Source organism: Arachis duranensis, chromosome 5, assembly GCF_000817695.3.
Source record: "Arachis duranensis cultivar V14167 chromosome 5, aradu.V14167.gnm2.J7QH, whole genome shotgun sequence".
In the NCBI taxonomy this organism is placed as follows: Eukaryota; Viridiplantae; Streptophyta; class Magnoliopsida; order Fabales; family Fabaceae; genus Arachis; species Arachis duranensis.
Genome location: NC_029776.3, coordinates 99,721,805 through 99,745,832, shown reverse-complemented (window position 1 = coordinate 99,745,832; position 24,028 = coordinate 99,721,805). Strand labels below are relative to the sequence as shown.

The 24,028-nt window shown below is 35.7% G+C and overlaps 1 protein-coding gene across 1 annotated transcript; it reads right to left on the bottom strand.

Annotated features, from left to right (window-relative positions):
• Positions 1 to 11,293: 11,293 nt before the first annotated feature.
• Positions 11,294 to 12,395, bottom strand: LOC107491380 (uncharacterized). The gene has a single exon (XM_016112232.3). It carries the CDS (start codon positions 12,217 to 12,219, stop codon positions 11,683 to 11,685), a length of 537 nt encoding a protein of 178 aa, XP_015967718.1. The 5' UTR covers positions 12,220 to 12,395; the 3' UTR covers positions 11,294 to 11,682.
• Between the last annotated feature and the right edge of the window lie 11,633 nt (positions 12,396 to 24,028).

Here is a 24,028-nt window from a genome sequence, read left to right as displayed (position 1 = left end):
CTCCATTATTTTTTTTTTTTTTTTGTTTCTATGATTTTTTAAACTCAATTGGTTCATCCCCAAGCTTGCCACCCTTCACTCCCACTTTTGGCCTTTGTCAGGAGAAGTGTTGTTTGCTTATGTTGAATCGCTAAGTAAAGATCCAATCACTGGAATCGCAAGTTTAACGGCATTCAATATCCAAGGAAGCGGACTGAGCTAAAACTTAATTGAAAACCAAATCCTAACCCATTTTGATGATTAGAAAATAGAAACCTAGGTTTTATCCTTATTTTTTTCTCTCCCAAAACCTTGTTCCGATCCTTTATATCTTCTTTGACTTTGTTGGTAAATGTTGTTGCATTTCTTTCTTTTTTGTTTAAGGAAGAGGAAAGAATTTTAATTATTATTAGTATTGTTATTATTGTTTTTTTTTTGTTTTATTGCAACATTTTTAATGAGAACAAAAAATCTTTTATTTAAGGGATATAAGGATAGGAAGATTTTGATCGATGAATATATATCTAAAATAAAAGTTGTTCAGCATGCTGTAGAACGAGAGAACAAAGTCAAAAGAGAGGAGCAGGTATAAACGTCTTTTTTTAGCGTTTTTGTGACATGTTTCGGATATAACTTATTTGTTGATAATGTCGCTAATTTTGCATCTACTATTTGTGTTGATTTATTACTTTAGTTGTATCCTGACATTCACTCAACATTTTATTTTGGATAGCTTTATGATATGTTAATTATATTCAAACTACTGAAACTGATTTACAGAATAACTTGAGGGAGAAAAAATAAGAGTTTCAAAACAAGAAGGAAAGAGAAAAGCAAGAAATGGAAAGAAGGTAATATGAAGAAATTCAAGCTTCATTTGTGGAGACAACCCTTTGGCATAACTTTTATTCTATATGTGCTATTGTTAATCTTATGGTTATCTTTAGGATGAATTTGGGATGTGGTTGAAATGGAGAAAATTTTTTTTATCTAAATCTATGTGCACATAAATCTTCTATCATGCATATCTCACCCCTAGAGCATGTACAGAATTTTTTGATTGAAGTTTCAAGCGAAGACATAGTTTGCGATGAGATCACAAATCTTATTTATAAATGAACCTCTTATAGTCTGAACATATATTTTTTTCTTTTTTAACATTTTAATTGCAATATCATAAGTTTATTGAACTTGAGACTAAGATATTAAATCACTTACAATCATACAGTAAAAATTTCATTATATTCTAAATCTATGATGCCAAAAGTTGTGAAGCCAAAATTGGAGAACAATAATAAATGATAATATTTTTCTTTACAAGATAATTAGTTATGTTGATCTTGGTCTAGTGGGTAGCAAATAAAGCTATCAAGAGTTGGAACCTCAACTTTAAAAGGAACAGATCGGTGAATTCGGTTAAAAGCCTCGCTTCTCTGAAATTTTGGCATGCAACTTTAAAGGATTTCCGCTATATTAATAGGTGGACACGCATTTTAGCTCATCATAAATAATTTTTAACAATTAACTTCTTTTAGAGATGAATGTACTTTTTACTTCCCACTTCTTCGTAAGATTCTCTAAGATATTTCTTATTAATGTTTCTTTGGAATAACTCTTCCCCATAGCATTCAGGTTGTTGATAATTATTGAAAATCTTTCGAATATCTAATCGATGCTCTCATCCTCGTTCATGGTGAGCATCCCGTACTCCTTCATAAACATGTCTATTCTTATCTCTCTCACTTGTTTAGTTCCTTCATGGGTGAGTTTGAGCTTGTCCTAGATTTTCTTAGCAGTTTTTCACTTTAAAACTTTTCTATATTCTTCAAAATTATAGCACAGTGCATTAAGTTAATTGCCTTGGCATTGAGTTCAACCTTCTTCTTTTCTTCCTCTGTCCACTCATTGTCTTCTTTTGCCACCACATATCTATCAACCATTTTGCTTTGTTGGAATATCAGATCCATTGACAATAATCTTCCAGAAATTGTAGTCGATTGGCTGCACGAAGATTCTCATTCTCTCTTTCCAGTATGAGTAGTTGCTGTCGTTAAAGTAGGGAGGTCTATTGTTGGACTGCCCTTCAATAAGTGTGTACGCCATGATGTTAGCACCCATATTGTTGACCATGGATCTTTACTCTAAGTTGTGAAACTTGATTCTATGAGACCTTAATTGATAAAACTGCTAGAACTAGAGAAGGGGGTTGAATCAAGTTGAACCCAGAGGTGAACTTCTTTAGCTCTGTTTCTTTTTTTTTTTTTACGGAAGCTGATTATGCAGGAAATTTTTTTTGTTTTGTCTCTAAAACCAGAAATAAACAGAGAAGGGAAGAAGAGAATGAGGCCAGCACGTATTCTAATTCGATTTTCTAGTGCCATGAAACCTACATCTATTCTTCACCACAACCATAGCGAAATTTTCACTATAATAAACTAGATTACATACACCAATACCAGTAAATTATAAACCTAATTCATCTAGTATTAAATTCTAAGCTTATACCCAAATTTAGCTACCACCAAGTGCTGTCCCAACTTGACAAAAGAGAACTCACTGGTTCAGTCAGTCACCAAGTGCTATCCCAACTTGGCGAGGAGAACTAAACCTTAGTTCAACAAAACCAAATTACACGAAAACTATCTTGGCTTTTTCATGCATTTCTCTTATTTCTTTTGGCATAGCCTTTTTATATTTTTCTACTCACAAAAAGATAACATTAGATAGCCATAATACTAAAATTTTAAATGAAGCTTAAAGTTGAAAAAAATAATTCCTGCTCAAGTGTGAGTAATGATGCTCCAATGGCACTCTTTTTTCCTCGCTTCAATGATGTTGTGAGCCTTGCTTTATAGAATGCAGTTTGTTCTTCAAAATTTTTTCATTGTCTCTTCCAATTTCTAGTACCCTTTTCCTGTTACAGTCGTCTTCTTTGGCATTCAATACTTTTTTATTTTGCTCCACTACCTCTATTGTTCTTGTATTTTGTTGTTGCCCTACTAACCTTTGAAATTTTAATTCTCTGCTGTCCTTGAAGGTGCTGTCTTCCTTGGCATGCAAAATTTTTTCCATTTTGTGCCAATACAGCTGCTACTCAATGCACTGCGTTTTTGTTTTGCTCTTCCAAACTCAGCTAGTGACCTTCTGCAGTTTGATCTTGTAATGTCCTTGTGTCCTTTTTGTCTCTTACTTCTTTTCTAACGTTGCCAACTGTTCGATTTTTTTTTTCTTTGATCAACTATGAATTGTTGAACCCTTTCTCTTAACTTCATGAAACTAATGTGTTGCTCACCATTACATGTGGGCTGAAGCTTGTTCTTCAAATGTAATGGGCTCATATTTTGATTTGGCTGAAGCAACATAAGCTAGCTGAGATGAACATATTGGGCCTGCAACACTAATACATACATTAATTACACATGGGTATATTCAATTCACTGGCACACACGTAATACAATTATATATTGCTTATTATAATTATTTATATTAATGTATCAGTTATTTATACCTTTAATTTATAATATTAATATCTAACTTTTTTCATCATATAAGAGAGAAATAATTAATGTGTCTCTAATAATATTTTTATATAATTATTTATAGTTATCTTTTTATAATAATTTTGATAGATCATATGAAATATAATTAATATATAAAGGCAATAAATATAAGTTATAATTTTTGTAAATTATGTTCATATTATTTAAATGTGTCATGATCGAGCTCAAACCAATTCCCCATGAATTTGTGGTGAGTTAAACTTTAATATTTGTAAGTAGGTTTTATTGTTAAAATATCATTCCTAAGGAAAATGGCAAGGATCCTAGAATTTGGAATAGAGAAGAGTATCGGCGGCTAGAACATGAATCTTTCTTCATTTTTATGGATAATCTCCCTGAAGACATATCGAAGAGAGAGTTATTCCAGTTGTTCAAATGGATTGGGTGCATGAATGATATATATCTTTCCCGAAAACAAAAAAATGGTGAGATCTACATTTTTGCCTTCATACAGTACACAACGAAAGGGGGCCTTGAAAGTTATAGCAGAAATGAATCGACTTAGACTGAGGGGTAAAATTATCTTTGTGGGTGAGGCTAAGTACAGAAGAATGGCAGAAACCACGAACATAGATAAGGGACAGAAAGGAGAAGACAAACTTCACCAAACTGTTAGGCAGCCACATCGGGAAGTAGGCAACGAGGGTCCTTCGTCAACGGGACATGAAGTACGGACGAAGAAAATCATAAAAACCTCACTTGAGAATGGAAAGACAAGGAAAGTGGAAGTAGCAGTGGCGGAAGAAAATCTGGAATGGTTATAGAGAAGTTTAGTAGGAACTACGACGAAGCCTATGAATTTCATCGCTTTGAGGGATATGATTACGAAGAACGTGCCTTCTGTCACCCAAATTCGGGAAATAGGAGCGTACAAAGCTCTTTTGACATTTGATAGTGTTCTGCATGCTGAAGAAACATACAATTTTAAATTGAACTGTCTCTTACAATTCTTCCACCGGGTATGGAGGTAAGAGGAGTTGGAGCATAGTGAAACGAGAAGGGTATGGCTCGAATGTTTTGGAGTTCCGTTGCATGCATGGTCAGTCAACACCTTCAATATGATAAAAGGACAGTGGGGAGAAGTAGTTGGGTGTGTAGAAGAAATAGAATTGTGCAGCTCGTTCACTGTAGGTCGTGTGCATATTAATACATTCATAATGGACGTTATTCAGGAATGGATCCATATCACTATTGGTTCCGGTGGCTTTGATATTTTAGTGAAGGAGGTTGTGCATGAGGCGTGTGGCTTGCAGTGCAGGAAAATTATGGTTGATAAGGAGTTTACTATATGTGAGATCTGGAATCAGGATATCGTAAGTACAAGCCCAGGCAGGGAGGACGATCATGATGAAGGTTTGTTAATGGTGATGAAACAGGGAGAGGACGATGAGAAGGACAGATTAGTCATTCCTGAGGTTAATTTGAATGAATGGATTAATCACAATATCAATCATAATCGCGGAAATATCGTAACTGATCATGTAGTTAATGGAGTCAATTAAGGGAACGCTGATCTTGGGGGTGGGAATGGTATGAGCTACGATGTAAAATCTGATAGAACTGTTACATGCGCGTTTAGTTCTATGGTTAATGGGCTGAAAAGGGGGTCAGCTAAGAAAAAAAAGTGGGTATCACTAAGGCTTGGGCCAGGCATCAAGAGAAGGAGAGGAAAGGGAACTCTAGCGGGTTGGGCCTAAATGCATTAGCTACTGGGCACGCTAATAGTGGAACTACGTTGGGCTCCCCAGGTCAGATGGTGAACCTGCAGCGGGTCACTAGTGTGCGAAGAGGTGATGCTCACCCTGTTGACAACATGGCCATCGTTGAAGAAGACGGAGACATATCCGCCGGGGATGGCCAAAGAGGAAGCCGGTGGGCAGCAGTACAGAAGAGCCATTTGATATGCGATGGGGTTGACCGTACCCGACCTGTTGGAGATGCTGTTACTGTCATGGTCGATGTTGGGGGCCATGGCTTTGAGGGCAGAACATGGGCTCCATCCGCCGAGGTCATGCTATAGCCTAATGGCAGGGCGGTTCAGATGGTGGTGGAAACTGGTGAGTGGGGGGATGCTCATGACAAGGAAGTTGAAGCAGCTGCACGGGTAGAGGAGGGAGTAGTGAACGCGGTTGAGGGTCACTCTCTGGAGTTTGTTGCAGAAACAGGGGTTGGTGACGTAGATGCTAGCAATCTTGAACTAAAATTTGTTGGAGGTAATTTACTTTATCAATATGGCAGGAGGTTCGCTCTCGGGCGTGATAAGGAAGGCTTTGGAAGAGCTGATTCCAGGTAGGGAGAACTTGACAACGATGTGGAGGATAGTGACACTCAGTGCTTTAAGTTAGAAAAGCAGATGCTGGAAAACAAGAGAACTTGGGAGCTGGCAATGGTGTCAGGTTCTATGTTGTGCAATGAAGAAGATGACATCATGACAATTTTCCAAGCATAGAATGAAAAAATAGCACAGAAAAGGAAGATGAAAAAACAGAAGGCGAAGATGAGACAGTGCAGACCCAAAAATAAAAAATAGGTGTGTCAAAAAGTTTTAAATGATTTTTAGTTCTTAGAATGTTAGGGGGTTACGAGGTGATGGAAAGATGAGAATGGTGAATGACCTAAAAGATAAACATAATTTGAACATATTAGGTTTGATTGAGACTAAAAGACAAGTAGTGACGAGATTTGACGTTGCAAGAATTTGGGAAAATGATGGTGTAGGGTGGGAATATGTAGGCTCTAAAGGTGCATCTGGTGGACTTTTGATAATTTGGGATGAATTAATTTTTAAAATGAATAATTGCTATAAGGGGGATAGGTGCTATGTGTTGAAGGAGTCTTGTTGAAGAATAATTTCAGCTGTGCTATTGTCTTGGTCTTTGGTGCGCATAGTGGAGATGAGAAGAGTCATGTGTGGGAGGAGTTGAGTTACATTGCTGGGTTATATCAGGTTCCTTGTTATTTCATGGGAGACTTTAATGAGATAGTACATGTGGAGGAACAGAAAGGTACTACTAGTCTACCTCTATCTGCTAAAGATTTCAAGAATTGGATACAAGATATGCACGTAGTGGACTTACCGCTCACCGATCATAAGTTTACATGGTTTCGAGGCCGTTCATGCAGTTGTATTGATAGAGCTCTGGTTCGTTTGGAATGGCTGGAAGAGTTTCCAGAGACTCAGTTAAGAGGTGGTCCAAGGGATTTGTCAGATCATTGCCTTTTAATAGTGGAAGAGAAAACTCTGAGGGAAGGTCCTAGACTGTTCCGTAGTCTGGACTCGTGATTTACACAAGAAGGTTTTATTAGAATGGTTAAGGAGGAGTGGAGAGGTTTAGGAGAGATGTAGTTCACAGATAAATTGAAGTCGTTGACGGTTCCATTGGAGAGATGGCATAAGGCCAACTTTGGTGATATAGATAAGAAAATTTTGAAGCTTGAAGAGGAGATCAAGAAGATTGATGATATGGTAAGGGTGGAGCGTATGATGGAACAATGGAGGCTAGAAGAAAGGCGTTAGCTACTTGCTGTGAGAAGTGGTATGTTAGGAAAAAGGTTCACTGGAAACAGATGTCCTGGTCTCGACAAGCGAAGGACATGGACAAAAATACAAGATATTTTCACAATATAGTTTCAGCAAGAAGGAGAAATAATAAGGTTGATGCTTTAGTGGTTAATGGCAGATTGGTGAGGAATCAAGCTAGAATAAAAATAGCTATTAGAGAGTTTTACAAAGATTTGTATCATCAGGAAGTTTCACCTATGGTAGGGTTCAGAGATGGTCTGATGGAAATGATAACTGAGGAAGACGCTGGGACCTTGGAGGCGATGCCATCGGCTGAGGACATTAGAGAGGCAGTGTGAAATTGTGAGTATTCCAAAGCGCCAGGTTGTTATGGGTACAACATGAATTTTATAAAGAGGTGTTGGGATGAGATTGTATTTGAATTCATGGCAGTTGTGTTGGATTTTTTCAGACGTCTAAGCTGCCCGTAGATGCCAATATAATCTGGGTGGCGTTGGCCTCTAAATTCGTTGGTAGAAAGGAGATTAAAGACCTGAGACCTATTAGTATATATGGTGGGGAGTATGTATAAGGTTATTTCGAAGGTGCTAGTTAGGAGGATGAGGTTAGTTATGCCAGGATTAGTAGGAAAAACTTAGAGTACTTTTGTAAAGGAGAGAAAAATTCATGATGGGGCTCTCATTGCGTGTGAAACTATACACTGGCTTAAGCTGAGGAAAAAGGAGGCAGTTATTATCAAGATAGATTTCCAAAAAGCATATGATAAAGTCAAGTGAAGTTTTGTGGATATGGTATTGCAGAAGATGGGTTTTGGGCGCAGATGGAGGGCATGGGTTATGGAGTGTGTGACCACGGCATCTATGTCGGTCTTGATAAATGGTTTGCCAACTAAGTCGTTCAAAATGGAAAGGGGATTAAGATAAGGGGACCTGCTTTTTCTGTTCTTGTTTGTGCTAGTTGTGGATGTTCTGCATAGAATGGTTAGAGAGGCAGTTAGGAACAGGAGAATATCACCATTGGTGGTTGGGAGAGACAGTATAGAGTTGTCACATCTTCAATTTGCTGACAACACTATTTTGTTCTGCCCACAAGAAGAGGAGACTATGAAGAATTACAAGCGGCTTCTGTGATGCTTTGAGTTGATGTCAAGTCTAAGTGTTAATTTTGATAAGTCCAGTCTGATTCCAATCAATTGCGAGGAGTAGTGACTATAACGTATGTGTAGCTTATTGGGTTGTAAGGAAGGAACCCTTCCTGTTAAATACCTTGGAATTCCCTTAGGAGCAAATCTGAGGTTGGTAAAGATCTGGAAGCCTATAATTGACAAGGTGGAGGTCAAACTCAGCCTTTGGAAAGCTAAGGTGCTAAACAAAGCCATAAAGTTGGTGCTTATCAAATCAGTTTTAAATAGCTTGCCAGTGTATTATTTGAGTTTATACAAGATGCCGAAGGCTATTGCTGAGAAATTAATCTCTTTGCAGAGAAGATTCTTTTAGAGCAAGGAGAATGGTAGGAGTGGTATGGCTCTAGTGAGATAGGAATTGGTACAGGCTCCGAAGAAGGTAGGTGGGTTGGGGGTTGGAGATGCTTTGGTTCGTAACACTACACTGTTGTTTAGGTGGTGGTGGCGGTTTGCACAGGAAGAGTGTTCGTTGTGGAAGAAGGTGGTATGTTCCTCTAATAATCTGAATCTGTATGAGCTATTGCCCACTCAAGTGCTACCTACCAGAGGAAGTCCTTGGAAGGATATCTGCCAAATACAATTCAAAGAGCAACATATAAGGGATAAGATGATTACAGGCTTGTCCATGGAGATTGGTGATGAGCAACAGACTCGGTTCTGGGAGGATGTTTGGTTACATAATAAAGCTTTGAAAGATCAGTTTCCCAGGATTTTCTCTATTTCAAACCAATGCGGATCGGTTATAGGGGATTGTGGGTTTTGGGATGGTAGAGTGGATTTGGAACTTCCAATGGAGGCGAGAGCTCTTTCAGTGGGAGCTGGATCTTCTGAGTCAGTTACATGAGATTTTAATTCCTGTGAGGCTAGTAAATAACAGAGAGGACATAGTTGTTTGGAAATATGATAGATTAGGTGTTTTTTCTACTAACTCATTCGTGCAGGTATTGCAGGAGGAGATGCTTCCAGAGGATGTAACCAGTTACAGCTTCACTAAGACCATTTCAAAAGGTTTAGTTCCGCCAAGAGTGGAGCTGTTTGCTTGGTTTATCTTGATAGACAGGGTGAATACAAAGGAAAGACTGAGCTGGCTCGGGATTATTAGTCAGGATGATATTGGTTGTGATTTTGCTTGACAGGTGTGGAGTGCGTGGATATCTGGTTTTGGCCGCCAGTGGTCTTTTCCAGGTTTGATGAAGGAACATTTTTTTAGCTGGACAGAAGAGCTGCATCGAAAAGAGGATCGAAAACAGTGGTTGATGGACTTCTGTGTGATCATTTGGTTGAAAAGGAATATGAGGATATTTTAGAACAAGAGCAGATGAGTAAAAGAAATCATCAACATGACCTTGCTTAGTTGCAATGAGTGGAGAGGTGTAAATTCCTTAGGTTGTTGATGGCTATGCGGGAGATGACATGAGAATTTTTTTCTGTTGTTGTGTTAACTTTTTTAATTGTTTGTTTGGTTTGTTGTCTAATTTTGGTTGCTCCACTTTATTGTGTTGAGCTCTTTTGTTTAAAAAAAAAAAGTAGACTTTATTGTTAATAATATAGACTCATATTTAAACTTAGTCTGATTTGATTTTACTTCTAACTACTGAAATGACTAGTTGATCATTTGATATGAATATATTTTAATTTTGGCAAATATTGTATCGATAATTGATTCATGTTACTTAATTAGTGGTCACAAATTTTCATTGTTAAATTTGTATAAACCAATTTAAGACACTCAATACAATTAAAAGATATTGATATGAAATAACTATTATAATATATTTATCAATTTATATCAGTATTAGACTAATACTTGTGAAACAAAAATTTACCCCAGAATTAAAGGAAATCACATATCTAAAATAAACGTCTAAGTCAGCTATTTAAAAAAAATAAAAAATTTATTTATTTAATTAATTTTAGAGACTAAAATGCAGTGTTGTAAAAATCGAACTAGATTGACCGGTTTAATAAAAAAATTGGTGAATCAGACCGTATAAAGTTGAAAACTGGTATGAATCGGTTAAACTCGGTGCGAACTCGGTAATACTCGGTCCAATCGAACCGATTAAGGGTTAAATTTTAACAAAATTTTAAAGTTGAGATTCAAACCCCTCCCCTTTTAGAAACGTGACATTATTCACAGCTACCAGACTGTAATGATTTTCGTTATTATTAAAGCAAATTATAATATATATACATATCTTCTATCAAATAATTTTTTTTCTATCTAATTTATTTTAAATTTAGTTATAAATTCACTTATTCTTAAATTAATTATATTTTTATTTAACAATAATTATAAACTCATTTTTATTTGCATAGTACCGAATCAACCAGTTCAATTAATGACCTATCAATTGAACTAGTGATCCATTGACCCAATAACTTATCCGATTCGATTACCAGTTTGGTCTGACAACTATGCTAGAATGGATATTGACACCATTATTTCCTTTTGTCGTTTGGAAAATTAGAAGATAGGAACATTTCCCTACCTATCAAACATCAAAACCGCACTCAAAGCAAATAACATAAGCTGTTCCAACACGCTCCTAAGAAAATATTTATCCAGTTCCTGAAGCAACCAACAAAAGTCCAAAACACATGTATAACTTGCTACATTACCCAACAATTATTATACTTGTCATGAATTGACAAAGAACAAAAGTAGAGAGATATTTAATTTTGAGTTTTTGACAATAGACGGATCCCCAATAATTCTGACTAGCAATTAATTTCGTTAAAAAATGAATTCGCAAGCTATCAAAACTAAGTCTATATTATCCATTCTGCAGCTCCTAAATAAACAAATAATGTTCAAAACAAATATGTGAATACTGAATACTTTGTATCTTTTACCATTACGAAGCATTTGGACCCAACAAACTCTTCTTTAATCACATATCCTAAACCCGAAATATTCTTTTATTATTACCCACAATTCTTCTTGCCCGCCCATAGTTTTTCTTTTTTCTTTTTTTAATACACGTCACCAACCATTGAGAAAAAACAAGGGCATGACATTGAATTATTGATATTATCTCTTAAACCAAACTTAAAAATATCCTTTTATTACTTACAATCTTTTTACGCCATAATCACAGTTTTTACAGGAGCTACAAGTTTCCATAATCTGCGCAACACCCTGGTACTAAATTATCTCTAACACACGTTATCAATTGAGAAAAAAACATGATATTAATCTGCTATTAGTACTCTACTAACAGATAGATGAACATTATATACAGTAGGAAGTAGGAAAATATATCTGTCAAAAAGAAAAAGGATAATATAAAATAAATAAATTACTATATTAGTAATAAGACCAAAAAAGGGAGTCTCCGCCACGCCACGCCACGCTGATGATGATGACGTTAATCTCGCGCAATAAGCGCAGATACCCACTAGGCGCAATTTAGCCTAAACGGCGCTTTCTCTTTTCATCCAAAAACGACGTCGTCTTCACTCACATCAGTAGTAACGGACTTGAACGGAGGAGCGGCAGAAGAAACAGGAGCAGCTGCGTAACGGCACGAGAAATTCCGAAACCCTTCATAACTATGGTCATCGGAATCTCCGTTTTGTCCCGGGCCCTCGTCGAAGTTCAGCGCGTAACTCAAGGGGTCGTATTGGTATTTCCCCACTTGCCCGTAACGACCACCGTTTCCTCCCCCACTACGGCTACGGTTAAACCGCCGAATGAAGGTCTTCCAGCGTGGCCCCGCGACGATCTCTGACCACTCGCGCACTTTCATGAATCCACGCGCCCACCACCGAACACCGACGCTTCCGGTCACCGCCTGGGTCTGGGACTCGGACCATGACCTTGTTCTGACGCGCTCCCACCACGCGATGCCGACGCTGGCGGAACGACGGGAACCGAAGCAGCAGGGAAAGCAGAAGGTGCAGCGCGCGTTGGATAATAAAGAGTTTGACCTCTCTTCACCGGTTCCGGTGAAATTAGCTTCGGGGGACATATCACTGAACACTTCAATTTCAATTCAAAACTTAAAATACTATGGTGGCTGTGTTTGTTGTTTGGGTTATTTTCTTTTTGAGGAGGCGAAGTAGCAAAGTGAAGTTAAAGGAGGAAGGTGCATATGGTATGCTAGAGTCTAGACTCTAAATAATATATAGCATGCTAACTAAGAAGGGTGCTGTGACAAGTGACTTGTGAGGCGCCGCTAAGCGCTAACTCAATCATGAAGCACTCATTGACTTAGTCAGCACCCACTTAGACAACTGTGATTTTTGTTTCTTTGTGACGTTAATTGAGATTGATTAATTTATCTTTTCTTTTCTGGTGAGGGCATTTATGTAATTTGACTGTGGTTGGTAAGAGTAATTGGGTAAGAGCCGTTGCACATAAAGATTTTCTTTATGGATGTTGTTGATAGAGTATCTACATAAATTAATTAATAAATTGGAGTTAAATGTGGGATTAGCACAAATATTGGTGGTAGGGGTGGGAGCTGGTGGGACAACCTTTAGGAGACATTATAAAAGTTAGGTTTATCTATAATGTATTTTAAGAACATAAATTAAAATTATAAATTAAAAAAAATTATTAAAGTTTTACGAAGTTTGAGAAAGTGATTAAGAAGATTGATGACTTGGTAAGTGTTGGGGTGTATGATGGAACGATGAAGATTAGAAGAAAGGCGCTGGTTATTTATTGTGAGAGGTGGTATGTCAGAAAAGAAGTCCATTGAAAACTGATGTTTCGGTCTCGACAAGCAAAGGAGATGGACAAAAATATGAGATACTTTCACAATATAGCTTCAGCAAGATGGAGGAACAATAGGATTGATACACTGTTAATAAACGGAAGGGTGGTCAGTAATCAAGCTAGAATAAAAATTGCTATCAAGAAATACTACAAAGAATTATATTGCCAGGATAATTCTTCTATGATGGGCTTTAGAGATGGTTTGGTCAGTAGGATAGAGCAGGAGGACTCTGTAAGTCTAGAGGCGCTGCCTATAGCTGAGGAGATTAGAGAAGCCGTGTAAGATTGTGAGTCTTCTAAGGCACCAGGATGCAACAGGTACAACATGAATTTTATCAAGAGGTATTGGGGTGATATTGGGTCTGAATTCACGGGTGCGGTGATGGGGTTCTTTCAGACGTCAAGGTTGCCGATAGACTCTAACATCACGTGGGTGGCGTTGGCGCCTAAGTTCACTGGGCAAAGGAGATTAAAGATTTGCGTCCTATCAGCATGGTTGGGTGCGTTTACAAGGTTATCTCTAAGGTTTTGGTTAGGAGGATGAGATCGGTGATGCCAGCATTAGTAGGGGAAACTCAGAGTGCATTTGTAAAGGGTAGAAAAATACATGATGGGACACTCATTGCGTGTGAAACGGTAAACTGGCTTAAACTTAGAAAAAAAGAGGCAGCAATAATCAAGGTAGATTTCCAAAAAGCATATGATAGAGTGAAGTGGAGATTTGTGGACATTGTCTTGCAAAAGATGGGATTTGGCCATAGATGGAGATCGTGGGTTATGGAGTGTGTGACCACTGCATCTATGTCGGTTCTGATAAATGGGTCGCCATCTAAGCCGTTCAAGATGAAAAGAGGTCTGAGACAAGGTGACCCACTTTCTCCATTCTTATTTGTACTGGTTGTGGATGTTCTACATCGAATGGTGGAAGAGGCAGTCAGGAATGGACGTATATCACCATTGCTGATTGGGAGAGATAGTATACCGCTGTCATATCTTCAGTTTGCTGATGACACAATTCTGTTCTGCCCGTCAGAGGAGGAAATTATCAAGAATTACAAGCAGCTATTGTGATGCTTTGAGTTGATGTCAGGCCTCAGTATTAATTTTGACAAGTCGAGCTTGATTCCGATAAATTGTGATGAACAGTGGGTCTAGAGTATGTGCCAGTTGCTGGGGTGTAAGGGTGAGTCGCTACCGCCTACCAGTCAAATACCTGGGTGTTCCTTTAGGTGCAAACCCAAGGTTGGTGAAGACCAGAAAGCCTATAATAGATAAGGTGGAGGAGAAGCTCAGTTTGTGGAAAGCTAAAGTCCTGAATAAAGATAGGAAGTTGGTGCTAATTAAATCAGTCTTAAATAGCATGTCTGTGTATTATTTGAGTTTGTTCAAGATGTCAAGAGCTGTGGGTGAGAAATTGATTTCACTTCAAAGAAGGTTCTTGTGGAGTAAGGATGATGGTAGTAATGGAATGGCATTAGTAAGATGGGAAGTGGTGCAAGCTCCTAAAAAATTAGGCAGATTGGGAGTTGGGGATGCTATGCTCCGTAACACAGGTATGTTGTTCAAGTGGTGGTGGTGGTTCGTTAAGGAGGATTGCCCGTTATGGAAGAAGGTGGTTTGTTCTTGCTATAATTTGAATCCTAATGAGCTGCTGTCAACTTAGATGCTGCCTAAGAAAGGAGGACCGTGGAAGGATATCTGCCAGCTACAAATAAAGAATAACCATATAAGGGAGAAGATGGTTACATGCTTGTCTATGGAGGTTGGTGATGGGAGACATACGCGATTCTGGGAGGATATATGGCTGCTTTTCCAATGGAGGAGGGAGCTCTTTCAATGGGAGTTGGGTCTAGTGGGTCAATTACATGAGGCATTGAGTCCTGTGAAACTAGTAAATAACAGTGAGGATATGGTAGTGTGGAAATATGATAGACAAGGAGTTTTTTCAACTAACTCATTGGTTAGATTTTGCAGAAGGCGATACTTCCAGAGGAGGTGATGAGCTACAGCTTCACAAAGATCATATGAAAAGGGCTAGTTCCACATAGAGTAGAGCTATTTGCTTGGTTTGTCTTGATAGGTAGGGTGAATACAAAAGAACGGCTAAGCCGATTAGGGATCATTAGCCAGGAAGATAAAATTTGTGCTCTATGTAATAAGGATGTGGAACAGGTGCACCACTTGTTTCTATGCTGTGAATTTGCTTAGCAGGTGTGGTGTGCTTGTCTATCGAAAGTTGGCCAACAATGGTCTATTTCAGGTTCAATGCGAGAATATTTTCTGTGTTGGACAGAGGAACCAAGGAGGAGGGAGGATAGAGAGACACGATTGAGAAGTTTATGTGCGATCGTTTGGAACATCTGGCTGGAAAGGAATAGACGAATTTTTCAGAATATAAGGAAAGGAGTTGAAGAAATCACTCACTTGACTGTGTTGAGTCACAACGAGTGGAGAGGTGCGGACCCCTTTAGTTGTTGATGGCCATGCCGGAGATGACAAGGGGGTTCTTTTAATGTGTTTGTACTTCTTTAAGTTGACCTTCTATTCTGTCTGAATGCTCCATTGTGCTGTGTTGAGCTCTTTCTTTTAAAAAAAATTATTAAAAATATAAAAATTTAATTTTTTTAACGTATTTGTTTTATATTTATTAAATAAAAAAATTTAAAATTTTTCACTAATAATAGACTTACTATATATCCTTACGACACATATTAACTAAATTCTAAAAATTATTATAATTCTCATCTCTTTCACTTTATTTTATTGTTTCACTTATAACTAATAGAGAAAAACTAAGCAGAATTAAACATCAAAGAATGCATTTATTTTTTATATTATGACAAGATAAGACATTTATCAGAATATAAAGAATAATAGTATAACACTACAAAAAAGTCGTTAAGTATCGTTAGATTCAACGATGAAATAAATGCGACGGTATAAATTTCACTGGAAAATATTTACCGGCAAATTTTTAGAGTCCGACACAAAGTTTCGTTGGATTTAGTGACAGAATATATAACACAATCCGTTAAATGTTATTAGGGCTGTACACGGATCGGATATATCCGATCTGCACTGCACTTATAAGATTGCATTGGATACGATATCCAATTTTTTAGGTTGAATCCGATCCGACCTGATCCGCATACTTGCAGATTGGATCGGATCGGATATCAGGTATATCCGTATAATTAAAAAAAACTATTTTAAGGTTGTTTTTACCAAAAATCTCCATAAAATCTATTTTTTAACATGTTTAAGCCTATTTATTTCTAAAATATTATTAATAAAAGTTCTCTTGAATAACAAAAAAATAATAACACAAGATCTACGTTTAATTATTCTAAGTTGAAATACAACATAAAAAAAATTAAAAACAAGATATCATAAAATTTAAAATAACATACTAAAATTCATATCACATTAAAATTTACTTTCTTAAACTATACTATTTATATGAGACGTGCGGATATGCGGATCTGCAGATTGGATCCGCGGATATCACTGCCAAATCCGCAATCCGATCCTACCATAGTGTGGATCGGATAATATTCGCAAAATTCGGATCGGATCTAGATAATTACTGCGGATATGCGGATATTATCCGATCTATGTGTAGCCCTAAAAGCTAATCGGTACCATGTTATAAGTAATTGCGTCATTCACTACAAAAAATTTGCTAGATGCCGTCGGATTTACTAAAAAATTTGATGGTAATCTATTTATTGTCGGAATTAGCAACAAAAAAATCCAACAGAATAAACCTTGCCAAAAGAATTAATTTGAATATTAATTAATGTATGAAGTTATATTAGACATTTTAATTTTAATAAGTACAAACCAATTTTAAAAATTCTCTCTTAAATGTTTTTAAAAACATGTAACTTTTAAAAACGGTAAGCATAAGAATATAAAATTTTTAATTTACTAAACACAAAACAAAATATTTATACTTTTAAAAAATAAAACACTTTTTTAAAAAATTTTACCAAATTAAATCTCAGTATATTTAGAAAATATATATTAGTTGGTATGTTAGTTAATGGAAATTAATTTTTTTTAATTAAATTTTTTTAGGTAATTTTATTAAGTACATTAGTCAGTATATTAATAGAAATTTGAATTATTATTTCTTTTACTTTAGCGAACATCGTATTTATTGGATATTACGTAAAAAAATATATAACATTGTTTTTTTTTAGTATTATTTAGTTTTTTTTATTCATTACATTTTCTTTCGTATTTTTTTAGGAAAACTAGCAGAGGGAAGAGGGAAGTAGGGTTATATCCGCACACTTATTACCACACCGATAGGACTTGAACCTAAAACCTTTAAAAAAAAATTATATTACTTAAACTATAACTCATGCTACTAATACTGTTCTTCATGGCCATCTCATTCTAAACCGGTATAATCAAAATTGGATTGGACCAATAAATCGATAATCTATCTAGTTTGGTTTCAAAATATAGATCCACGATGCACCAACACCCGCCCAGCTGAAACATGAAAAGGAATTGAAGGCTCGACAAGTCCACCAGTGCTCCAACATTTTAGAAAATTCCAAAATTGAAGGGGACATACATGACTTAAACCAAAGTCCCCCAACTTAAGGCATCTTTGCTTTTCCATGAGACTATGTTGGTTTGTTAATTAGTAAATATATAGTTAGAACTTTTAATTAAATAGTTTTATATTTATTTAATTTACGTATAATTTTAATTAATTTTATTTTACTCATTCTTAAATTCTGTATTTTTAATTGTGCAAAATTATTAATATAAATAAAAATTTTATTAAATATTTATAAATTAAAAAAACAAAAATATCTTTATTAACCACAATATATTTTTTTTTCAATAAATATTTATAGTATGTAATATATATAAATTAATTAATAAATTATTAAAATATAAAAATAGTTATTTTAGTATAAAATTAAAATAAAAAAATTATTTTAAAAAAAAGAATAATTTTTTAATTATTGAGTTATAGACTTAACCTATAATAAGAAAAAAGAACACAAACAATGTCTAATTATAGATCATGATTTCTTTTAGTATAGTCATCCAGAATAATGATAAAAAAATAAAACGTCATTACAAATCTAAAAAATATAGCAGAAACTAAAATATCGCACCAGTTACAAGATCTAACACCAAAGTTAATAAAAATAGTTCTCCTACTAAATACTAAGAGTACAATAACTCCTATTAAAATATCTGTATCTTTTATTACATCATACTATCACAGAGTAGAATATATATAAGACTCCATCTCTATATAGCCTTGCCACGCTTGCACACCTATTCTATTTTGATGATCATGTAGCTTCTCATAATGCATCCGCCGCAGCGTTACTCTAATCTAATGCCTCTGCGTAATTCATGGAAAAGACTAATAGCAAATACAAACAGTATAGGTGAAGCCCATTGTGAAGATAACTTCTATACAATAAAGACATGATCTGTTTATTGCATATTTGGGACATATAGATCAGTACCATAGTTATTAAAATCTAACTGATAATTGATTCAGTTATATAATTAAATTACTGATTTAATTATTGATTTATTTAATTAATTTAGTCATAATTAAATAAAAATATAAAATTATAAAAATAAAATTAAAAATTAAAAATTAAATGTATATTTTAAAAAATATATTAATAATAATTAAATATTAATTCTTAATATAATTTATGATATAAAAAAAATAATAAATTAATTATTAGTACAAAATATTTTTTTTAATTTAAATGAACAAAAGAGAAAATAAAAAATAACACAATCAATATCAATATATCAACATATTTATATACTATATGTTGTTACTTGTTTGATATCCATGTCAATCCATATTTAAAAGGATAAAAATAAAATATTCATTCGTATTTTATTATATATTTATCTTTTGTCACATACATTATTGAAAAACAAAATGGCGCAGTGCATTGTGGGTCTTAGTGAGTCTAATGCAGTCTAAAGTGCGAACCAATCAGTTTTCAATGAGTTTGACCACTTTTGACCAATTCAATTGAAAGTCTGGTCCAATTTTCTAATCGAATTGCCCAGATCATTAGTTCACCGGTTTTTTTGGTCAAACTGGCCGATCTAATTCGGTTATGATAATTATGATTAGCACCACAAGACTTTACTACTCCTATTCTATTCATTGGTCATTTTTCTCTAATTATTGATGAATTTAAGCTCTTTGTGTGAAGCATATTGAACTTTAATATTATTAAAAATATATAAGAAACTTTTCAACTTATTTTTTTCAAAATTCAGCCTCCAATAGTTGTCGCTTTTTCCTTGACCCATGCATCTCACCAAGCATATGCCGTTGGTTTTAAAAATCAACCACTCTAAAGACACACTATACTCCTCCAACAAGAATTAAACATAAGTTTCGATGCACTCCACTACAGCATTAACACGAAAATCTACATTGAAAAACTTATATAAAAGGAAAACAATATTATTGTCAACATTCACAAAGTGGCCACCCACTGCTATACATTATTTTGAAGCAACATATTTAACACAAATTCATTAGGAACATTCATTTTCAATGTTCGCAACAAGTTCTAGACTATCGGCAATCTCTTGAATAGTAGTTGGTTGTATCTGTTTCCATTTTTATTAAATATTTACCATTCTTAGCTAAAATACAAAACAAACTCCGTTGCATCTGTAACACTCTACCACGCAAAGCTTTACGCTTAAGCCGTAAACCAGAGGTGCTGTGGTATTAGGACTTCTAAAATAAAATTTATACATATAATAGTATAAAGAATATAATAACTAGGAGCCTTGGAAAATAGATAAAACAAAATCGCAAAATAAAAAGCGCAATGCTCAGAAAACGAGATTACTTGCGTGCTAAGACACCTAAAGATCATAGGTATAAATAGACAAAAAGAGAGAATAGAGAGTCAAGGATACAGAATAACTAGCTCCTAACTCAGCCTGTGAAGTCAAGGCTGGCCGGAGAATATTTACATACATATATACATATACCAAAATACCCAAAATACAAAGATAAAACCCTAGCTCTCCTTAAACCTCTAAGAGGAACAAAATAAACAAGTTATACAGAGAGAAAGCTAAGTACATATATACACAAACTATACAGCAACAGAAACCCAGAAACCACTCCGCTTCAGAAGTCCAGACGCCTAGCGAGGTGCCTTTCGACCTGCATCTGAAAAATAACAATACAATATTAGGTGAGAACCAGAGGTTCTCAGCATGGTAAAGGTGCTACGCACATAATATTTAAGGTCCTGGGAATGCCAGAGGCAATCCTAGAACGCCGACACTCAGGTTATAAAGCTTAAACTAGTAAACAGAAGCCATGAAAGGGGTAGGTGTCTAGGAAATTCCAAACTCAACTTAAAACTAACTTACACACTAAATCTGTCCAGCTTTCCTCCATTCCTCCATCACCAATGATTTAGCAAAGACAGACAAACAAACAATTTCAAGCACAAGTAGAAAGCAGGTAATGCAAGTAGCAAATATAACATTTAGCATAACATATATTCAGTTAGGCATTGCCAAGTATGCATAGCAGACAAAACAAACAGAATACACATGATGTATGCTTGTCCTATGGCTGATGAGGTTCATCTGTCGGTTATCAAGACAACCCGACAAGTCCGAAACCCTTGGACTGTCCCTCGTCGCGCATCCACATGAGTCTATGCATAGCTTTTTCTCATTCATTCATAATTCATACATTCATATATTCATATATAACTTACTCAATGGAGGATATCCATTCCCAAAAATTTATACGTGTCCGGTCACCCTTACGACGTAAGGTCAACAAAGTATCAAGTCTCAATCTGGAACACATGGGGGCAAGCCACGGTTCTGTACCCAGAAAAACTCGTATCTCAGATAACATTAAATTCATAAGCCATATAACTATTCATAATCATTCATATTCATTCCATAATCATTCATCATAGCCATGTCATCATCAATTCCTCATAAATTCACATCATTCTCATATGATTCATCATATTTACCCTTTACTTCAACCCAAGTTACCTCAATTTTCTAGCTCCATTTCATTACTAAACTTCCTAATCAAGTTTAGAACTAACAATATGAAAATAGAGGTTTAGGAGGTCAAATGGGTTTTGAAAACACAAAATAATGATTTGCTGAAAATAGGAGTGTGCGTACGCATAGACATGTGTGCGTACGCACAGATCTCTTTTTAGACCAAGACGCGTACGCATTCCCTATATACGCGTATGCATGGGCGCTTAACAGAAGCGTACAAATGCGCATGGAAGTCTCGCGTACGCAAGCACCCTATGTCACGCGTACGCGTGGACATGCATCCTGACCCATTACGCATACGCATATATATTTTCTCGCGTACGCATGGGGGGAGGCAGTGGCAACAATCCACGAATGGGGTGTATGCATGCACGAAATTTCCATGCCACGCGTACGCGTGGGCCACGCATACGCATGGGCGCACGTTTTTCCAAAAATTTACATAAGTTTAAAAAGCTGTAGAATTTCAATTTTTTTTTACCCCAACTTCTGACGCACATAACTTTTTCGTTTTAAATCATTTTTCTTTTGTTTCTCGAACGACGTAAACTTCACGGACCCAATTTTCATATAAAATAAGTTTGAGATCATTTGGAGGTCCAAAAGCTAAGTTATCAGCCGCCGAAGTTTGGTCAAAAACCAAATTTCACAAAACCTCAAAAACCTCCATCTTCTTTTAAAACTCACTCCAACCCAACTCATTAAGAGTGCACATGGCTCGGCCCAGCTTGAAGACCCGGCTTAGCCCCGAGCACTTTAGGAGCTAATTTGGTATAATTTCACCGGGTTTAGGGTCGGGTAAGGGTCTCAAAAATAGACCCGGTCATTATTTCGGGTCGGGTCCGGGCCATAGTTCGGGTCTCCCGAACTCGGCCCGGTGGCCCGGTCATCATACACAATTAATATTTTATGTTATTAGTGATAGATCATGACTATTCTTATGTGGAATTTAAGTATTGTAAACTTTAATATTTTGTGTTATTAGTCATTATAAGACTATAAGTTAATGTTTTATGTTTAGAATGCATCAGACTTTAGACTAATGCATAATATTATGTTATTTGTATTGATTTAAATATTTGGTGTTATTAGACAATATTAGTATTGATTGTGGTTATGCTTTAATTTTGAAGAAGGGTTGGTTCTTGTTATATTTTTCTAAGTGAATTTTACCATGTCAAATAATGGTTGGAGTCTTGAAAATTTGGATATTTTTACACCCTAACTTACAAGAAGGTATAAACGTAATGTAATGTTAACGGCCCAGTTTTCACCCGATATAATTGTGGCCCGAAATTGTGTTGGTTTCATCGGGTCTAGAGTCGGGTTCGGGTCTAATAAATAGACTCGGTGTATATTTCGGAACGGGTCTGAGTCACATCAAATCCGCCTTCACCCGACCCATATTCACCCCTACAACTCATCATACCTATAATCATCAATAAAACATTCTTTTAACAATATCACAACAATCTTTACAATCCTACCATTTTCCAACTCAACAACATCACACTTCAACCTTTCAATTCATCAATAGAATGTCATTTCACTTGTTCAACATATATATGCAAACACATAACATCGTGAATTCATCATTCTTATTTTATCCAATAAGCACCCCAATTCATATCACAATTCTTGCCAAAATTACTAAACATTAAGTATATTCGTACGTTCCAACCTAACCTATGGCTGGTCATCTAGCCTAAGTTTTCATAGAACATTATATATTAAATGCGCGAAACCTAAACTATACCTTGGCTAATTTTTACATATGTCCAAGGCAACCCACTAAGCCAAACACAGCTCCAAGGTCCAAAAATCACCAAAGCATCAACACTAATTCTCTACCAAGCCTTTCAATGCCCAAAATCAAACTCCAATATATGTATACACACCTAATTTCACATATCCATATATAAAATTCAATACTCATACACTAATTCAATAAATTAACCAGGGTTAATAATCCTTACCGTACCCACGGACCAAAAGAACCAAAACCAATAAGCTCCACAGGCTAAATTGAACCTAGAGAACCAAAATTAACAAATTCTTCAACTTGAGCACTCAAAATTTCAAAAATTAAAGGGGTGGAAGAACTGTGATGATAAATAATCTTACCAATGAAAATTTTCTGATAGGTTTATAGAGCTCGACGCACTGGACGCATGGCCGCAAATGGTGCAGCGATCGGAGCTCGGATAAAGAATTTATGGTGAATTAATGTGGAGGTTAGGGTTTGAAAGCTCTCCTCTTCCCTTGGCTATGTTCAGCGTTCTTCATGCTAAATGGGGAAGGAGATGAGCTTCAGTCTCATTTAATTGATGGGCTGGTTGGGCTCACAGGTTCGGTTCAACCGGTTTAGTCTGTTCGACTCAATCTTGGGTCGAATTCTTTAAAATTAGTGTTAAAATTCTCATTTTAATGAGCTCTATCTTAATTTAATATAATATTTATATTTCTAATTTTTCTTATTAAAATTTAATTTATTGACTAATTATTTACTAATTTAGCAGAGTTTACGGCATCTTTCCACAATATATTTTTTCTTTCAAAAATAACTCGGTTTCTAATCCTTCATATCGCCCGTACTATTCAAATAAAAAATTTATCTACATTTTCTTCTTCCCTCTCACACCATTTTACTCACACCAAAATTTAAAAAACAAGTTTTCATCATCTTCTTTGGCCTAGCCCATCTAATGTCACCCGCAACTATAACTTTATACCACAAGCGAGACAAATAATTACAGTGGATAAAGAAGTAATTTATATCGTCATCTAAATCACATATAACACACGGTTACCTCATTCGTACCCGCCATCATAAATTAACCTAAAATCATAAATTAACCCATCATCTTCACCCTGAAAATATTGCTCATTGCCAGATAGTATTAAAAGTATGACGTGTTTCACCAAAGTCCAACACTTTTGACTCCATTGAGTTGATGAACGATTTCATTGAGAAA